We start from the raw sequence: 21,479 nt of genomic DNA on the forward strand, positions 1-21,479 counted from the left end.
AACATGATGACGACGATATTGTTGCAGTTTTAATATCACGGTATCACGATATCGCCCTTATCGTGACATCCTTTAGTAGTTAGAAGAGTGTAATCAGAGCTGGGACGATCCGGCAGTACGAAAAGTAGCTATGTTGAAAAAATAAAATAAAAAATAAAAAAAAGTCAAAACGTCAGGACAATCAGAAGGGAAATATCCCATAAAGCATCTGACCAATGCCTGTTTTTTTAAGTGAAACGTATTGAATCAAAACCCTTCTGCGTAATCAGTCATTCGTACTCACCAGGGAAGGTTTGATTCCAATGTTCTCCGCGGCTTGGAAAGCCAGAGTCAGATTCCGGATCTGAAGGAAAAATAAATCACTGTCATATTTTCACACTAGACATAGAAAGTTTTTTGTACTGCAACAATAACATATCAAACAAAAGACAGTATTATCACATAGTGTAAACATAAACACAAAAAAATTCTTTGGTTGACGTTGGAATCGGGTTTTGTACAATACGGCATCCTCTAATTCCGATCTGATATACAGTCGCATTAGTATCTGCTTCCAATTCTAATCCAGCTGTTTTTTTTTTTTGTGTTCAATAATACAAGTTTAGATAAATAAGCAGCAAAAACGTTGTCATTTTTGGCCCACGCCGTCATCTCAAGTCCAGTTACAAACAAAACATTTGAAAGCGTTCTGGCACTCTGTCCCCTGGCTTGCCCCGATTATCCCATAAACTGGGACGAGCGAGCGCCTGAACTCATCATGTTTGCCTTCAAACTGGCCGCTCCATTTTGGATGATAAAGTACTCCACTATCAATGATATTATTAAATCAGTTGTGATGCAGCCTGGCTGGGGAAAAAAAAAAAAAAAAAAAGAAGAGCACGTTTTGCCGTTTCCTGCCTAAAAGTTGAGGCCATCGATTACAATCTTGGGTAAAAAAATAAAAAATAAAATAATGATGATAAAGGGCGAGAGGGGCAGTAATGGGATTAGTGGAAGGACAGATTACAAGGGGAAGAGCTGCTTGGCTGTTTGGGCCCGAGGGTGAAGTCACTCAGCAAGAGTTATTAAAGTCAACTCCCGTCTATTGAATTATTCAGCGCCGTGTCTCTGTCATCGGCTTAATGTAACGCGCATGACTCATTCGTCACTTGCAGGCCGAATCGGTGCAGGTGTTTTGACTTTTGTTTTCATGCAGCGCCCACGCGACTGGTATGCGGCTCCGACCATGTGACCAGCGACACACAAACACTGCATTCAAAAGTCGTACTATATAAAGTGCTGTAGCTAACTTTATAAAGAAAGTATGTAGCATGGAACAAGTGCTCCTCTGATAGGAGTGCCGAATGCCTGATTGAAGTTGAGAAGAGATTATAGATACCCTTGGGGTTTGTTTTAATGTCTTAACCTTGGTCCAATGAAAAGGTTCTCTTGTCAAATCGGAGCCACAAGCAACCCTTGTGACATTAAAACTATGCACAAAAACTGTTTTTTGTTCAGCTCGTGAGCTGCTATTGACTACATCTAAGTATGCAAACAAATTCAATTATTTGAAGTTTAAAAAAATCCATCCATCCATTTTCTTTTCCTGACCGCTTATTCCTCACAAGGGTCACGGGGGGTGCTGGAGCCTATCTCAGCTGGCTTTGGGCATTGGCGGGGTACACTGAACTTGTCGCCAGCCAATCGCACGGCATGAAGTTTAAAATAATAATAATAATAATAATAATAATTTTTTTTACTGTACTTTAAAAAAGTGTGTAACATTGAGGTCACTAGATGGCCTTAGTGTTTCATGTTGGACATTGGTGACATCACAAAACATTTTTCTTTTCATATCGGGAAGCGACGGTGGTGCTTCACAGTCCAAATGGCCATTTGTAATTAAAAAATGAGTGCTGTCAGGAACCTTTAAGCTAACGGACTAATGACGTGCTAATGTTGTCATCCCTAATATACATATATATTGCATCCATGTATCTTTAAACAGTATTAGGTATGTGTTAAGTCATTTTGTTCATTTAAGCATGCGGATGAGTGAATGAAGACCAAGTCAATCATAGCCAAGTGTCTGTGTTTCCTCCTTTTAGTTTTTTTGTACCTTATCTTGACTGATGAGTTCCTGGTAGGGGATGTGGGCGGGCAAATATGTGTGCAGGAGGGCACAAAAAGCCAAACCGTCACTCCAACTGCTGCTGAAGTTGGTCACGTCAATATTCTGTCCCAAAACAAAAAAAGATGGACGTCACAAAAAAACAAAAATAAGATCACAACAAAAAAGGATATCTGTTATTATCCAACCTAAAAGAATTACTGAAGGATATTAATTAGCAGCAAGTATCAGAAACGTGAACGCATCTGTGAAGCTGAGCCAGATTGTGAAACCGTCAGGGAGTTTTGTGTCCATCTTTGAGCCAACGTTACAACGCTACTATAAGTGACAGATTAGACGAGCATGTGTATGTTTGTTTACTGACGCTTCATCAGTTTGTGCCCCGAGGACTGCGGTCCGGCTGATTTTCATTCCAAATATCTAATCAGAGGATTGATCCAAACCAGTGACTGCAGGCCAACGCAATTAGCTACTTGATTGGACACAAAAACTACACAGCTCCTCAGGTCCTGGGGAAACCAATACAAAAACAAAATCCCAGCCCGCACGTCCATGAATAATGAGTGAGCTCCTGATGAGACATGTTTGGTGACACCTGAAGGCTCCTCCATCTTAAAAACGCGTGAAATGAGGTCGATCAAACAAGAGAATGCAAGACAGAGGTGGTCATCTGTCAGTGTTATGTCCGCAATTCATAAACTGAAACATGATGTTTGGACACATCGTGTTTTTTTTAAAAAAACAAAAAAACAACGATGTATAGTAAGGTTTTTTTTGTTTGTTTGTTTGTTTTTTTAAACGACCATGTATCGTATTGTGTTTTTTTTTGTTTTGTTTTGTTTTTTAAAAAACGACCATGTATAGTAAGGCGTTTTTTTTTTTTTTTTCCCCTTTCCAAACGACCATGTATAGTATGATGATTTAAAAAAAAAAAAAAAAAACGACCATGTATCGTAAGGCGTTTTTTGTTTTGTTTTGTTTTGTTTTTTCAAACGACCATGTATACTAAGGCGTTTTTTTGTTTGTTTTTTTTTTAAACGACCATGTATAGTATGGCGGGTTTTTTTTTTTTTTTTTTTTTTTTAAACAACCATGTATAGTAAGGCATTTTTAAAAACAAAACAAAACAAAAAACGACCATGTATAGTAAGGCGTTTAAAAAAAAAACAAAAAAAAAAACGACCATGTATATTAAGGCGTTTTTTTTTGTTGTTTTTTTTTTTTTTTTTTTAAACAACCATGTATACTAAGGCGTTTTTTTTGTTTTTTTTTTTCAAACGACCATGTATACTATAGTAAGGCGTCTTTTTTTAATAAAAAAACAAAAACAAAAAACGACCATAGTAAGGCATTTTTTTTTTTGTTTTTTTTTTAACGACCATTTATAGTAAGGCGTTTTTTTGTTTTTTTGTTTTTTTTCAAACGACCATAGTAAGGCGATTTTTTTTGTTTTGTTTTTTAAAACGACCATGTATACTAAGGCGTTTTTTTGTTGTTGTTTTGTTTTTCAAACGACCATGTATAGTAAGGCGGTTTTTTTTTGTTTGTTTTTTTTTTTTTTTCAAACGACCATGTATAGTAAGGCGTTTTTTTTTTTGTTTTTTTTTTAAACGACCATGTATCCTAAGGCGTTTTTTTTTTTTTTTTAAAAACGACCATGTATACTAAGGCGTTTTTTTTAATGTTTTTTTTTTTTAAAACCGACCATGTATAGTCAGCCGTTTTTTTGTTTTTTTTGCTTTTTCAAAGAACACCTCAGTGGTCTAGTGGAAAAGTGTCCACTCTGAGACTAGGAGGTTGTGGGTACAATCCCCCGGCCAGGTTACACCAAAGAGAAAAATGACCATCTATACTAAGGCTTTTTTTTTTTTTTTTCAAACGACCATGTATAGTATGGCGTTTGTTTTTTTTTAAAACGACCATGTATACTAAGGCGTTTTTTTTAATGTTTTTTTTTTTTAAAACCGACCATGTATACTAAGGCGTTTTTTTTAATGTTTTTTTTTTTTAAAACCGACCATGTATAGTCAGCCGTTTTTTTGTTTTTTTTGCTTTTTCAAAGAACACCTCAGTGGTCTAGTGGAAAAGTGTCCACTCTGAGACTAGGAGGTTGTGGGTACAATCCCCCGGCCAGGTTACACCAAAGAGAAAAATGACCATCTATACTAAGGCTTTTTTTTTTTTTTTTCAAACGACCATGTATAGAATGACGTTTTTTAAAAAAAAAAAACGACCATGTATACTAAGGCATTTTTTTTGTTTTTTTTTGTTTTTTGTTTTTTTTGTTTTTTTTTCAAACGACCATGTATACTAAGGCGTTTTTTTTGTTTTTGTTTTTTTTTTAAAACCGACCATGTATAGTCAGGCGTTTTTTTTATTTTTTTGCTTTTTCAAAGAACAGCTCAGTGGTCTAGTGGAAGAGTGTCCAACCTGAAACTAGGAGGTTGTGGTTCAATCCCCCGGCCAGGTTACTCCAAAGAAAAAAATGACCATCTGTACTAAGGCTTTTTTTTTTTTTTTTTTTTTTTCAAACGACCATGTATAGTATGGCGTTTTTTTTTTTTAAAACGACCATGTATACTAAGGCGTTTTTTTTAATGTTTTTTTTTTTAAAACCGACCATGTATAGTCAGCCGTTTTTTTGTTTTTTTTGCTTTTTCAAAGAACACCTCAGTGGTCTAGTGGAAAAGTGTCCACTCTGAGACTAGGAGGTTGTGGGTACAATCCCCCGGCCAGGTTACACCAAAGAGAAAAATGACCATCTATACTAAGGCTTTTTTTTTTTTTTTTCAAACGACCATGTATAGAATGACGTTTTTTAAAAAAAAAAAACGACCATGTATACTAAGGCATTTTTTTTGTTTTTTTTTGTTTTTTGTTTTTTTTGTTTTTTTTTCAAACGACCATGTATACTAAGGCGTTTTTTTTTGTTTTGTTTTTTTTTTAAAACCGACCATGTATAGTCAGGCGTTTTTTTAATTTTTTTGCTTTTTCAAAGAACAGCTCAGTGGTCTAGTGGAAGAGTGTCCAACCTGAAACTAGGAGGTTGTGGTTCAATCCCCCGGCCAGGTTACTCCAAAGAAAAAAATGACCATCTGTACTAAGGCTTTTTTTTTTTTTTTTTTTTTTTCAAACGACCATGTATAGTATGGCGTTTTTTTTAAAAAACGACCATGTATACTAAGGCATTTTTTTTTTTTTTTCAAACGACCATGTATAGTAAGGCGGGGTTTTTTTCCCCCTAAAAAAACGACCATGTATAGTAAGGCATTTGTTTTGTTTTTTTGTTCTTTCAAAGACCAGCTCAGTGGTCTAGTGGTAGAGTGTCCACCCTGAGACTGGGAGGTTGTGGGTTCAATCCCCCCGGCCGGGTCACACCAAAGACTATAAAAATAAACGACCGTGTATATAGTAAGCTTTATTTATTTATTTTAAAAATGACCATGGCGTTTTTTTTGTTGTTTTTTTTTGTTTTTTTTAAAAAAACGACCATGTATACTAAGGCGTTTTAAAAAATAAAAAAAACGACCATGTATACTAAGGCGTTTTTTTTTTTTTTTTTTTTTTTTCAAACGACCATGTATACTAAGGCATTTTTTTTTGTGTTTTTTTTTTTTTTTTTTTTCAAACGACCACGTATAGTAAGGCGTCCCCCCCCCCCCCCCCCCTAAAAAAACGACCATGTATAGTAAGGCGTTTTTTTCCCCCTAAAAAACGACCATGTATAGTAAGGCGTTTTTTTTCCCCCTAAAAAAACGACCATGTATAGTAAGGCGTTTTTTTCCCCCCCTAAAAAAACGACCATGTATAGTAAGGCGTTTTTTTATTTTGTTAAAAAAACGACCATGTATAGTAAGGCGTTTTTTCCCCCCCTAAAAAAACGACCATGTATAGTAAGGCGTTTTTTTCCCCCCTAAAAAAACGACCATGTATAGTAAGGCGTTTTTTTATTTTGTTAAAAAAACGACCATGTATAGTAAGGCGTTTTTTCCCCCCCTAAAAAAACGACCATGTATAGTAAGGCCTTACATGGTCGTTTAAAAAAACAAAAAACAAAAAACAAAAAACAAAAACGCCTTACTATGGTCGTTTGAAAAAAACAAAACAAAAAAAAAACGCCTTACTATACATGGTCGTTTAAAAAAAAAAAAAACGCCTTAGTATACATGGTCGTCTTTTTTGTTTTTTTAAAAACGCCTTACTATACATGGTCGTTTGAAAAAAAAACAAAAAAAACAAACAAACAAAAAAACGCCTTAGTATACATGGTCGTTTTTAAAAAAAAAACCGCCTTACTATACATGGTCGTTTGAAAAAACAAAAAAACAAAAAAAAAAACGCCTTAGTATACATGGTCGTTTTTTTTTTTTTTTTAAACGCCTTACTATACATAGTCGTTTTTTTAGGGGGAAAAAAAACGCCTTACTATACATGGTCGTTTGAAAAAAAAAAAAAACAAAAAAAAACAACAACAACAAAAAACGCCTTAGTATACATGGTCGTTTTTTTTTTTTAAAAAACGCCTTACTATACATGGTCGTTTGAAAAAAAAAAAAAAAAAAAAAAACGCCTTAGTATACATGGTCGTTTTTAAAAAAAAACGCCATACTATACATGGTCGTTTGAAAAAACAAAACAAAAAAAAAACGCCTTAGTATACATGGTCGTTTAAAAAAAAAAAAAAAAAAACGCCTTAGTATACATGGTCGTTTTTTTTTTTTTTTTTAAAACGCCTTAATATACATAGTCGTTTTTTTAGGGGGAAAAAAAAACGCCTTACTATACATAGTCGTTTTTTTAGGGGGAAAAAAAAACGCCTTACTATACATGGTCGTTTGAAAAAAAAAAAAAAAAAAAACGCCTTAGTATACATTGTCGTTTTTTTTTTTAAAAAACGCCTTACTATACATGGTCGTTTGAAAAAAAAAAAAAAAAAAAAAAAAACGCCTTAGTATACATGGTCGTTTTTAAAAAAACCCGCCATACTATACATGGTCGTTTGAAAAAACAAAACAAAAAAAAAACGCCTTAGTATACATGGTCGTTTAAAAAAAAAAAAAAAAAAAACGCCTTAGTATACATGGTCGTTTTTTTTTTTTTTTTTTAAACGCCTTAATATACATAGTCGTTTTTTTAGGGGGAAAAAAAAACGCCTTACTATACATAGTCGTTTTTTTAGGGGGAAAAAAAAACGCCTTACTATACATGGTCGTTTGAAAAAAAAAAAAAAAAAAAACGCCTTAGTATACATTGTCGTTTTTTTTTGTTTTTTTTAAACGCCTTACTATACATGGTCGTTTGAAAAAAAAAAAAGAAAAAAAAAACAACAACAACAAAAAACGCCTTAGTATACATGGTCGTTTTTTAAAAAAAACGCCATACTATACATGGTCGTTTGAAAAAAAAAAAAAAAAAAAAAACGCCTCAGTATACATGGTCGTTTTTTTTAAAAAACACCTTACTATACATGGACGTTTGAAAAAAACAAAACAAAAAAACAAAAAAAAAACAAAAAAAAACAAAAAAAACGCCTTAGTATACATGGTCGTTTTAAAAAAAAAAACGCCATACTATACATGGTCGTTTGAAAAAAAAAAAAAAAAAAAAAAAAACGCCTTAGTATACATGGTCGTTTTAAAAAAAACAAAAAAAAAACGCCTTACTATACTGAAACGCAAAAAAAACAAAAAAACGCCTGACTATACATGGTCGGTTTAAAAAAAAAAAACGCCTTACTATACATGGTCGTTTGAAAAAAAAAAAAAAAAAACGCCTTAGTATACATGGTCGTTTTTAAAAAAAAAACGCCATACTATACATGGTCGTTTGAAAAAAAAAAAAAAAAAAAAAAAAACGCCTTAGTATACATGGTCGTTTAAAAAAAAAAAAAAACGCCTTAGTATACATGGTTGTTTTTTTTGTTTTTTTTAAAACGCTGGACTATACATGGTCGTTTGAAAAAAAAACAAAAAAAAAAAAAAAAACGCCTTAGTATACATGGTCGTTTAAAAAAAAACAAAAAAAAAAACGCCTTAGTATACATGGTCGTTTTTTTTTTTTTTTTAAACGCCTTACTATACATAGTCGTTTTTTTAGGGGGAAAAAAAAACGCCTTACTATACATGGTCGTTTGAAAAAAAAAAAAAAAAAAAAAAACGCCTTAGTATACATGGTCGTTTTTAAAAAAAAACGCCATACTATACATGGTCGTTTGAAAAAAAAAAACAAAAAAAAAACGCCTTAGTATACATGGTCGTTTAAAAAAAAAAAAAAAAAAAACGCCTTAGTATACATGGTCGTTTTTTTTTGTTTTTTTTAAACGCCTCAATATACATAGTCGTTTTTTTAGGGGGGAAAAAAAACGCCTTACTATACATAGTCGTTTTTTTAGGGGGAAAAAAAAACGCCTTACTATACATGGTCGTTTGAAAAAAAAACAAAAAAAAAACGCCTTAGTATACATTGTCGTTTTTTTTTGTTTTTTTTAAACGCCTTACTATACATGGTCGTTTGAAAAAAAAAAAAGAAAAAAAAAACAACAACAACAAAAAACGCCTTAGTATACATGGTCGTTTTTTAAAAAAAACGCCATACTATACATGGTCGTTTGAAAAAAAAAAAAAAAAAAAAAAAACGCCTCAGTATACATGGTCGTTTTTTTTAAAAAACACCTTTGAAAAAAACAAAACAAAAAAACAAAAAAAAAACAAAAAAAAACAAAAAAAACGCCTTAGTATACATGGTCGTTTTAAAAAAAAAAAACGCCATACTATACATGGTCGTTTGAAAAAAAAACAAAAACAAAAAAAAAACGCCTTAGTATACATGGTCGTTTAAAAAAAAACAAAAAAAAAACGCCTGAGTATACATGGTCGTTTTAAAAAAAACAAAAAAAAAACGCCTTACTATACTGAAACGCAAAAAAAACAAAAAAAACGCCTGACTATACATGGTCGGTTTAAAAAAAAAAAACGCCTTACTATACATGGTCGTTTGAAAAAAAAAAAAAAAAAACGCCTTAGTATACATGGTCATTTTTAAAAAAAAAACGCCATACTATACATGGTCGTTTGAAAAAAAAAAAAAAAAAAAAAAAAAACGCCTTAGTATACATGGTCGTTTAAAAAAAAAAAAAAACGCCTTAGTATACATGGTTGTTTTTTTTGTTTTTTTTAAAACGCTGGACTATACATGGTCGTTTGAAAAAAAAACAAAACAAAAAAAAAAAAACGCCTTAGTATACATGGTCGTTTAAAAAAAAACAAAAAAAAAACGCCTTAGTATACATGGTCGTTTTTTTTTTTTTTTTTAAACGCCTTACTATACATAGTCGTTTTTTTAGGGGGAAAAAAAAACGCCTTACTATACATGGTCGTTTGAAAAAAAAACAAAAAAAAAAAAACACCTTAGTATACATGGTCGTTTTTTTTTTTTTTTTTTTTAAACGCCTTACTATACATGGTCGTTTGAAAAAAAAAAAACAAAAAAAAAAAACAACAACAACAAAAAACGCCTTAGTATACATGGTCGTTTTTTTTTAAAAAAAACGCCTTACTATACATGGTCGTTTGAAAAAAAAAAAAAAAAAAAACGCCTTAGTATACATGGTCGTTTTTAAAAAAAAACGGCATACTATACATGGTCGTTTGAAAAAAAAAAACAAAAAAAAAAACGCCTTAGTATACATGGTCGTTTAAAAAAAACAAAAAAAAAAACGCCTTAGTATACATGGTCGTTTTTTGTTTTTTTTAAAAACGCCTTACTATACATAGTCGTTTTTTTAGGGGGAAAAAAAAACGCCTTACTATACATAGTCGTTTTTTTAGGGGGAAAAAAAAACGCCTTACTATACATGGTCGTTTGAAAAAAAAAAAAAAAAAAAAAAAAACGCCTTAGTATACATGGTCGTTTAAAAAAAAACAAAAAAAAAACGCCTTAGTATACATGGTCGTTTTTTTGTTTTTTTTTAAAACGCCTTACTATACATAGTCGTTTTTTTAGGGGGAAAAAAAAACGCCTTACTATACATGGTCGTTTGAAAAAAAAAAAAAAAAAAAAACGCCTTAGTATACATTGTCGTTTTTTTTGTTTTTTTTAAACGCCTTACTATACATGGTCGTTTGAAAAAAAAAAAAAAAAAAAAAAAAAAAAAAAAACGCCTTAGTATACATGGTCGTTTTTAAAAAAAAAAACGCCATACTATACATGGTCGTTTGAAAAAAAAAAAAAAAAAAAAAAACGCCTCAGTATACATGGTCGTTTTTTTTAAAAAACACCTTACTATACATGGACGTTTGAAAAAAAACAAACAAAAAAACAAAAAAAAAACAAAAAAAAACAAAAAAAACGCCTTAGTATACATGGTCGTTTTTAAAAAAAAAACGCCATACTATACATGGTCGTTTGAAAAAAAAAAAAAAACAAAAAAAAAAACGCCTTAGTATACATGGTCGTTTAAAAAAAAACAAAAAAAAAACGCCTTAGTATACATGGTCGTTTTTTTTTTTTTTTTTTAAACGCCTTACTATACATAGTCGTTTTTTTAGGGGGAAAAAAAACCGCCTTACTATACATGGTCGTTTGAAAAAAAAAAAAAAAAAAAAAACGCCTTAGTATACATGGTCGTTTTTTTTTGTTTTTTTTAAAACGCCTTACTATACATGGTCGTTTGAAAAAAACAAAAAAAAAAAAAAAAACAACAACAACAAAAAACGCCTTAGTATACATGGTCGTTTTTTTTTAAAAAAAAACGCCTTACTATACATGGTCGTTTAAAAAAAAAAAAAAAAAAAAACAACAACAACAAAAAACGCCTTAGTATACATGGTCGTTTTTAAAAAAAACCCGCCATACTATACATGGTCGTTTGAAAAAAAAAAACAAAAAAAAAAACGCCTTAGTATACATGGTCGTTTAAAAAAAACAAAAAAAAAACGCCTTAGTAGACATGGTCGTTTTTTGTTTTTTTTAAAAACGCCTTACTATACATAGTCGTTTTTTTAGGGGGAAAAAAAAACGCCTTACTATACATAGTCGTTTTTTTAGGGGGGAAAAAAAACGCCTTACTATACATAGTCGTTTTTTTAGGGGGAAAAAAAAACGCCTTACTATACATGGTCGTTTGAAAAAAAAAACAAAAAAAAAAACGCCTTAGTATACATGGTCGTTTTTTTTTTGTTTTTTTTAAACGCCTTACTATACATGGTCGTTTGAAAAAAACAACAACAACAAAAAAAAACAACAACAACAAAAAACGCCTTAGTATACATGGTCGTTTTTTTTTTAAAAAAACGCCTTACTATACATGGTCGTTTAAAAAAAACAACAAAAAAAACGCCTTAGTATACATGGTCGTTTTTTTTTTCTTTTTAAAAACGCCTTACTATACATAGTCGTTTTTTTAGGGGGAAAAAAAAACGCCTTACTATACATAGTCGTTTTTTTAGGGGGAAAAAAAAACGCCTTACTATACATGGTCGTTTGAAAAAAAAAAAAAAAAAAAAACGCCTTAGTATACATTGTCGTTTTTTTTTGTTTTTTTAAACGCCTTACTATACATGGTCGTTTTTAAAAAAAAAAAAAAAAAAAAAACAACAACAAAAAACGCCTTAGTATACATGGTCGTTTTAAAAAAAAAACGCCATACTATACATGGTCGTTTTAAAAAAAAAACAAACAAAAAAAACGCCTCAGTATACATGGTCGTTTTTTTTAAAAAACACCTTACTATACATGGACGTTTGAAAAAAACAAAACAAAAAAACAAAAAAAAAACAAAAAAAAACAAAAAAAACGCCTTAGTATACATGGTCGTTTTTTAAAAAAAAACGCCATACTATACATGGTCGTTTGAAAAAAAAACAAAAAAAAAAAAAAACGCCTTAGTATACATGGTCGTTTAAAAAAAAACAAAAAAAAAACGCCTTAGTATACATGGTCGTTTTTTTTTTTTTTTAAAACGCCTTACTATACATAGTCGTTTTTTTAGGGGGAAAAAAAAACGCCTTACTATACATGGTCGTTTGAAAAAAAAAACAAAAAAAAAAAACGCCTCAGTATACATGGTCGTTTTTTTTTGTTTTTTTAAACGCCTTACTATACATAGTCGTTTTTTTAGGGGGAAAAAAAACACCTTACTATACATGGACGTTTGAAAAAAACAAAACAAAAAAACAAAAAAAAAACAAAAAAAAACAAAAAAAAACACCTTAGTATACATGGTCGTTTTTTTTTTTTTTTAAAAACGCCTTACTATACATAGTCGTTTTTTTAGGGAGAAAAAAAAACGCCTTACTATACATAGTCGTTTTTTTAGGGGGAAAAAAAAACGCCTTACTATACATGGTCGTTTGAAAAAAAAAAAAAAAAAAAACGCCTTAGTATACATTGTCGTTTTTTTTTGTTTTTTTTAAACGCCTTACTATACATGGTCGTTTGAAAAAAAAAAAAAAAAAAAAAAAACAACAACAAAAAACGCCTTAGTATACATGGTCGTTTTAAAAAAAAAACGCCATACTATACATGGTCGTTTGAAAAAAAAAAAAAAAAAAAAAAACGCCTCAGTATACATGGTCGTTTTTTTTAAAAAACACCTTACTATACATGGACGTTTGAAAAAAACAAAACAAAAAAACAAAAAAAAAACAAAAAAAAACAAAAAAAACGCCTTAGTATACATGGTCGTTTTGAAAAAAAAAACGCCATACTATACATGGTCGTTTGAAAAAAAAACAAAAACAAAAAAAAAACGCCTTAGTATACATGGTCGTTTTTTGTTTTTTTTTAAAACGCCTTACTATACATAGTCGTTTTTTTAGGGGGAAAAAAAAACGCCTTAGTATACATGGTCGTTTAAAAAAAAAAAAAAAAAAACGCCTTAGTATACATGGTCGTTTTTTTTTTTTTTTTTTTAAAACGCCTTACTATACATGGTCGTTTGAAAAAAACAAAAAAAAAAAAAAAAACAACAACAACAAAAAACGCCTTAGTATACATGGTCGTTTTTTTTTTTAAAAAACGCCTTACTATACATGGTCGTTTGAAAAAAAAAAAAAAAAAAAACCCGCCTTAGTATACATGGTCGTTTTTAAAAAAAAACGCCATACTATACGTGGTCGTTTGAAAAAAACAAAAAAAAAAAAAAACGCCTTAGTATACATGGTCATTTAAAAAAAACAAAAAAAAAAACGCCTTAGTATACATGGTCGTTTTTTTTTTTTTTTTAAAACGCCTTACTATACATAGTCGTTTTTTTAGGGGGAAAAAAAAACGCCTTACTATACATAGTCGTTTTTTTAGGGGGAAAAAAAAACGCCTTACTATACATGGTCGTTTAAAAAAAAAAAAAAAAAAAAAAACGCCTTAGTATACATTGTCGTTTTTTTTTTTTTTTTTAAACGCCTTACTATACATGGTCGTTTGAAAAAAAAAAAAAAAAAAAAAAAAACAACAACAAAAAACGCCTTAGTATACATGGTCGTTTTTAAAAAAAAACGCCATACTATACATGGTCGTTTGAAAAAAAAACAAAAAAAAAAACCTTAGTATAGATGGTCGTTTTTTTCTTTGGTGTAACCTGGCCGGGGGATTGAACCCACAACCTCCTAGTTTCAGGGTGGACACTCTACCACTAGACCACTGAGCTGGTCTTTGAAAACGCAAAAAAAAAAAAAAAAACGCTGGACTATACATGGTCGGTTTTAAAAAAAACAAAAAAAAAACGCCTTAGTATACATGGTCGTTTAAAAAAAAAAAAAAAAAAAAAAAAAAAAACGCCTTAGTATACATAGTCGTTTTTAAAAAAAAAACGCCATACTATACATGGTCGTTTGAAAAAAACAAAAAAACAAAAAAAAAACGCCTTAGTATACATGGTCGTTTAAAAAAAAACAAAAAAAAAACGCCTTAGTATACATGGTCGTTTTTTTTTTTTTTTTTTAAACGCCTTACTATACATAGTCGTTTTTTTAGGGGGAAAAAAAAACGCCTTACTATACATGGTCGTTTGAAAAAAACAAACAAAAAAAAAACGCCTTAGTATACATGGTCGTTTTTTTTTTGTTTTTTTTAAACGCCTTACTATACATGGTCGTTTGAAAAAAACAACAACAACAAAAAAAAACAACAACAACAAAAAACGCCTTAGTATACATGGTCGTTTTTTTTTTTAAAAAACGCCTTACTATACATGGTCGTTTAAAAAAAACAACAAAAAAAACGCCTTAGTATACATGGTCGTTTTTTTTTTCTTTTTAAAAACGCCTTACTATACATAGTCGTTTTTTTAGGGGGAAAAAAAAACGCCTTACTATACATAGTCGTTTTTTTAGGGGGAAAAAAAAACGCCTTACTATACATGGTCGTTTGAAAAAAAAAAAAAAAAAAAAACGCCTTAGTATACATTGTCGTTTTTTTTTGTTTTTTTTAAACGCCTTACTATACATGGTCGTTTGAAAAAAAAAAAAAACAACAACAAAAAACGCCTTAGTATACATGGTCGTTTTAAAAAAAAAAACGCCATACTATACATGGTCGTTTGAAAAAAAAAAAAAAAAAAAAAAAACGCCTCAGTATACATGGTCGTTTTTTTTAAAAAACACCTTACTATACATGGACGTTTGAAAAAAACAAAACAAAAAAACAAAAAAAAAACAAAAAAAAACAAAAAAAACGCCTTAGTATACATGGTCGTTTTTAAAAAAAAAACGCCATACTATACATGGTCGTTTGAAAAAAAAACAAAAACAAAAAAAAAACGCCTTAGTATACATGGTCGTTTTTTTTTTTTTTTTAAAACGCCTTACTATACATAGTCGTTTTTTTAGGGGGAAAAAAAAACGCCTTAGTATACATGGTCGTTTAAAAAAAAAAAAAAAAAAACGCCTTAGTATACATGGTCGTTTTTTTTTTTTTTTTTTTAAAACGCCTTACTATACATGGTCGTTTGAAAAAAACAAAACAAAAAAAAAAAACAACAACAACAAAAAACGCCTTAGTATACATGGTCGTTTTTTTTTTTAAAAAACGCCTTACTATACATGGTCGTTTGAAAAAAAAAAAAAAAAAAACCCGCCTTAGTATACATGGTCGTTTTTAAAAAAAAACGCCATACTATACGTGGTCGTTTGAAAAAAAAAAACAAAAAAAAAACGCCTTAGTATACATGGTCATTTAAAAAAAACAAAAAAAAAACGCCTTAGTATACATGGTCGTTTTTTTTTTTTTTTTTAAAACGCCTTACTATACATAGTCGTTTTTTTAGGGGAAAAAAAAAACGCCTTACTATACATAGTCGTTTTTTTAGGGGGGAAAAAAAACGCCTTACTATACATGGTCGTTTAAAAAAAAAAAAAAAAAAAAAAAAAAACGCCTTAGTATACATTGTCGTTTTTTTTTTTTTTTTAAACGCCTTACTATACATGGTCGTTTGAAAAAAAAAAAAAAAAAAAAAAAAACAACAACAAAAAACGCCTTAGTATACATGGTCATTTTTAAAAAAAACCGCCATACTATACATGGTCGTTTGAAAAAAAAAAAAAAAAAAAAACCTTAGTATAGATGGTCGTTTTTTTCTTTGGTGTAACCTGGCTGGGGGATTGAACCCACAACCTCCTAGTTTCAGGGTGGACACTCTACCACTAGACCACTGAGCTGGTCTTTGAAAACGCAAAAAAAAACAAAAAAACGCTGGACTATACATGGTCGTTTTTAAAAAAAAACGCCATACTATACATGGTCGTTTGAAAAAAAACAAAAAAACGCTGGACTATACATGGTCGTTTTTAAAAAAAAAACCGCCATACTATACATGGTCGTTTGAAAAAAAAACAAAACAAAAAAAAAAACGCCTCAGTATACATGGTCGTTTTTTTTAAAAAACACCTTACTATACATGGACGTTTGAAAAAAAACAAAACAAAAAAACAAAAAAAAAACAAAAAAAAACAAAAAAAACGCCTTAGTATACATAGTCGTTTTTTTAAAAAAAACGCCATACTATACATGGTCGTTTGAAAAAAAAACAAAAACAAAAAAAAAAACGCCTTAGTATACATGGTCGTTTAAAAAAAAACAAAAAAAAAACGCCTTAGTATACATGGTCGTTTTTTTTTTTTTTTTAAAACGCCTTACTATACATAGTCGTTTTTTTAGGGGGAAAAAAAAACGCCTTACTATACATGGTCGTTTGAAAAAAAAAAAAAAAAAAAAAACGCCTTAGTATACATGGTCGTTTTTTTTTGTTTTTTTTTAAAACGCCTTACTATACATGGACGTTTGAAAAAAACAAAACAAAAAAACAAAACAAAAAAAACAAAAAACCGCCTTAGTATACATGGTCGTTTTAAAAAAAAAAACGCCATACTATACATGGTCGTTTGAAAAAAAAAAAAAAAAAAAAAAAAAAACGCCTTCGTATACATGGTCGTTTAAAAAAAAACAAAAAAAAAACGCCTTAGTATACATGGTCGTTTTTTTTTTTTTTTTTAAAACGCCTTACTATACATAGTCGTTTTTTTAGGGGGAAAAAAAACGCCTTACTATACATAGTCGTTTTTTTAGGGGGAAAAAAACGCCTTACTATACATGGTTGTTTTGTTTTTTTTTTTAAAACGCCTTACTATACATAATCGTTTTTTTAGGGGGAAAAAAACGCCTTATTATACATGGTCGTTTGAAAAAAAACAACAAAAAAAAACGCCTTAGTAAACATGGTCGTTTGAAAAAAAAAAAAAAAAAAAAAAGCCTTAGTATAGATGGTCGTTTTTTTCTTTGGTGTAACCTGGCCAGGGGATTGAACCCACAACCTCCTAGTTTCAGGGTGGACACTCTACCACTAGACCACTGAGCTGGTCTTTGAAAACGCAAAAAAAAACAAAAAAACGCTGGACTATACATGGTCGTTTTTTAAAAAAAAACGCCATACTATACATGGTCGTTTGAAAAAAAACAAAAAAACAAAAAAAATGCCTTAGTATACATGGTCGTTTAAAAAAAAAACAAAAAAAAACGCCTTAGTATACATGGTCGTTTTTTTGTTTTTTTTAAAAACGCCTTACTATACATAGTCGTATTTTTAGGGGGAAAAAAAAACGCCTTACTATACATAGTCGTTTTTTTAGGGGGGAAAAAAACCGCCTTACTATACATGGTCGTTTGAAAAAAAAAAAAAAAAAAAAAAAAAAAACGCCTTAGTATACATGGTCGTTTTTTTTTTTTTTTTTTAAACGCCTTACTATACATGGTCGTTTGAAAAAAAAAACAAAAAAAAAACGCCTTAGTATACATGGTCGTTTTTTTAAAAAAACACCTTACTATACATGGACGTTTGAAAAAAACAAAAACAAAAAACAAAAAAAACCCAAAACAAAACAAAAAAAAACGCCTTAGTATACATGGTCGTTTGAAAAAAAACCAAACAACAAAACCTTAGTATAGATGGTCGTTTTTTTCTTTGGTGTAACCTGGCCTGGGGATTGAACCCACAACCTCCTAGTTTCAGGGTGGACACTCTACCACTAGACCACTGAGCTGGTCTTTGAAAACGCAAAAAAAAAACAAAAAAACGCTGGACTATACATGGTCGGTTTTTGTTTTTTTTAAAAACGCCTTACTATACATAGTCGTTTTTTAGGGGGAAAAAAACGCCTTACTATACATGGTTGTTTTTTTTTTTTTTTTAAAACGCCTTACTATACATAATCGTTTTTTTAGGGGGAAAAAAACGCCTTATTATACATGGTCGTTTGAAAAAAAACAACAACAAAAAACGCCTTAGTAAACATGGTCGTTTGAAAAAAAAAAAAAAAAAAAAAAGCCTTAGTATAGATGGTCGTTTTTTTCTTTGGTGTAACCTGGCCAGGGGATTGAACCCACAACCTCCTAGTTTCAGGGTGGACACTCTACCACTAGACCACTGAGCTGGTCTTTGAAAACGCAAAAAAAAAACAAAAAAACGCTGGACTATACATGGTCGTTTTTAAAAAAAAACGCCATACTATACATGGTCGTTTGAAAAAAAACAAAAAAACAAAAAAAATGCCTTAGTATACATGGTCGTTTAAAAAAAAAACAAAAAAAAACGCCTTACTATACATAGTCGTTTTTTTAGGGGGGAAAAAAAACGCCTTACTATACATGGTCGTTTGAAAAAAAACAAACAAAAAAAAAAAAAAAACGCCTTACTATACATGGTCGTTTGAAAAAAAACAAAACAAAAAAAAAACGCCTTAGTATACATGGTCGTTTTTTTAAAAAAAACACCTTACTATACATGGACGTTTGAAAAAAACAAAAACAAAAAACAAAAAAAACCCAAAACAAAAAAAAAAAAAACGCCTTAGTATACATGGTCGTTTGAAAAAAAACCAAACAACAAAACCTTAGTATAGATGGTCGTTTTTTTCTTTGGTGTAACCTGGCCTGGGGATTGAACCCACAACCTCCTAGTTTCAGGGTGGACACTCTACCACTAGACCACTGAGCTGGTCTTTGAAAACGCAAAAAAAACCCAAAAAAACGCTGGACTATACATGGTCGGTTTTAAAAAAACAAAAACAAAAAAAAAACGCCTTAGTATACATGGTCGTTTAAAAAAAAAACAAAAAAAAACGCCTTACTATACATAGTCGTTTTTTTAGGGGGGAAAAAAAACGCCTTACTATACATGGTCGTTTGAAAAAAAACAAACAAAAAAAAAAAAAAAACGCCTTACTATACATGGTCGTTTGAAAAAAAACAAAACAAAAAAAAAACGCCTTAGTATACATGGTCGTTTTTTTAAAAAAAACACCTTACTATACATGGACGTTTGAAAAAAACAAAAACAAAAAACAAAAAAAACCCAAAACAAAAAAAAAAAAAACGCCTTAGTATACATGGTCGTTTGAAAAAAAACCAAACAACAAAACCTTAGTATAGATGGTCGTTTTTTTCTTTGGTGTAACCTGGCCTGGGGATTGAACCCACAACCTCCTAGTTTCAGGGTGGACACTCTACCACTAGACCACTGAGCTGGTCTTTGAAAACGCAAAAAAAACCCAAAAAAACGCTGGACTATACATGGTCGGTTTTAAAAAAACAAAAACAAAAAAAAAACGCCTTAGTATACATGGTCGTTTTTTTAAAAAAAACGCCTTACTATACATGGTCGTTTGAAAAAAAAACAAAAACAAAAAAAAAACAAAAAAAACCCGCCTTAGTATACATGGTCGTTTTTTTAAAAAAACGCCATACTATACATGGTCGTTTGAAAAAAAAACAAAAACAAAAAAAAAACGCCTTAGTATACATGGTCGTTTAAAAAAAAAACAAAAAACGCCTTAGTATACATGGTTGTTTTTGTTTTTTTTTTTAAAACGCCTTACTATACATGGTCGTTTTTTTAGGGGGGAAAAAAACGCCTTAATATACATGGTCGTTTTTTTAGGGGGGGAAAAAAAAACACCTTACTATACATGGTCGTTTTTTTAACAAAATAAAAAACGTCTTACTATACATGGTCGTTTTTTTAGGGGGGAAAAAAAAACGGCTTCCTATACATGGTCGTTTTTTTAACAAAATAAAAAACGCCTTACTATACATGGTCGTTTTTTTAGGGGGGGGAAAAAAACGGCTTCCTATACATGGTCGTTTTTTTAACAAAATAAAAAACGCCTTACTATACATGGTCGTTTTTTTAACAAAATAAAAAAACGCCTTAGAAAAAAAACGCCTAGATTATTTTGTGTCTTTCTAGGGTTTCCTTGTGATAGAATTTTTGGCCACAACCTAAGCAGGTAAAACGTTTCAGACCCGTGTGGGTTCTTATGTGTCTTTCTAAGGATTTCTTACGAGAGAATGTTTGGACGTTTTTTTAGGGGGGAAAAAAACGCCTTACTATACATGGTCGCTTTTTTAACAAAATAAAAAAAGCCTTACTATACATGGTCGTTTTTTTTAACAAAATAAAAAAACGCCTTACTATACATGGTCGTTTTTTTAGGGGAAAAAAAAACCGCCTTACTATACATGGTCGTTTAAAAAAAAATAAAATAAAAAAAAATGCCTTACTATACTGAAACGCAAAAAAAACAAAAAAACGCCTGACTATACATGGTCGGTTTAAAAAACAAAAACAAAAAAAAACGCCTTAGTATACATGGTCGTTTTAAAAAAAAAAACGCCATACTATACATGGTCGTTTGAAAAAAAAATAAAAATAAAAAAAACCGCCTTACTATACATGGTCGTTTAAAAAAAAAAAAAAAAAACGCCTTAGTATACATCGTTTTTTTTTTTTTTTTAAAAAAAGCCTTACTATACATGGTCGTTTGAAAAAAAAACAAAACAAAAAAAAAACAAAAAAAAAACCATCTTAGTATACATAATCGTTTTTTTAGGGGGGGAAAAAACGCCTTACTATACATAGTCGTTTTTTTAGGGGGGAAAAAAACGCCTTACTATACATGGTCGTTTGAAAAAAAACAAAAAAAAAACCGCCTTAGTATACATGGTCGTTTTAAAAAAACAAAAAACAAACGCCTTACTATACTGAAACGCAAAAAAAACAAAAAAACGCCTGACTATACATGGTCGTTTGAAAAAAAAAAAAAAAAAAAAAAACGCCTTCGTATACATGGTCGTTTTTAAAAACAAACGCCATACTATACATGGTCGTTTGAAAAAAAAAAAAAAAAAAAAAAAAACGCCTTAGTATACATGGTCGTTTAAAAAAAAAAAAAAAAAAACGCCTTAGTATACATGGTCGTTTTTTTTTTTTTTTAAAAACGCCTTACTATACATAGTCGTTTTTTTAGGGGGAAAAAAAAACGCCTTACTATACATAGTCGTTTTTTTAGGGGGGGAAAAAAACGCCTTACTATACATGGTCGTTTGAAAAAAAAAAAAAAAAAAAACGCCTTAGTATACATGGTCGTTTTTTTAAAAAAACACCTTACTATACATGGATGTTTGAAAAAAACAACAAAAAAAAACAAAAAAAAAACAAAAAAAAAACAAAAAAAACGCCTTAGTATACATGGTCGTTTTTTTTTTTTTTTTTTAAACGCCTTACTATACATGGTCGTTTGAAAAAAACAAAAACAAAAAAAACCCAAAAAAACCCCGCCTTAGTATACATGGTCGTTTTTTTAAAAAAAACGCCTTACTATACATGGTCGTTTGAAAAAAACAAAAACAAAAAAAAAAACAAAAAAAACCCGCCTTAGTATACATGGTCGTTTTTTAAAAAAAACGCCATACTATACATGGTCGTTTGAAAAAAACAAACAAACAAAAAAAAAAAACGCCTTAGTATACATGGTCGTTTAAAAAAAAAACAAAAAACGCCTTAGTATACATGGTCGTTTAAAAAAAAAAAAAAAAACGCCTT

The 21,479-nt window shown here is 30.3% G+C and overlaps 1 protein-coding gene across 5 annotated transcripts in view; it reads right to left on the reverse strand.

Moving 5' to 3' along the window:
• The window catches only part of specc1 (sperm antigen with calponin homology and coiled-coil domains 1), a 75,497-nt gene that overhangs the window by 3,471 nt on the left and 50,547 nt on the right, over positions 1–21,479 (reverse strand). For all 5 annotated transcript variants that reach the window (XM_077504008.1, XM_077504010.1, XM_077504009.1 and 2 more), the window contains 2 exons: positions 2,099–2,215; positions 284–343 (listed from right to left, as the gene is read on the reverse strand). In XM_077504008.1, coding sequence (XP_077360134.1) covers positions 284–343; positions 2,099–2,215 — 177 coding nt within the window. The remainder of the gene's footprint in view (positions 1–283; positions 344–2,098; positions 2,216–21,479) is intronic.

Source organism: Festucalex cinctus, chromosome 18 (genome assembly GCF_051991245.1).
Source record: "Festucalex cinctus isolate MCC-2025b chromosome 18, RoL_Fcin_1.0, whole genome shotgun sequence".
NCBI classification, from domain to species: domain Eukaryota; kingdom Metazoa; phylum Chordata; class Actinopteri; order Syngnathiformes; family Syngnathidae; genus Festucalex; species Festucalex cinctus.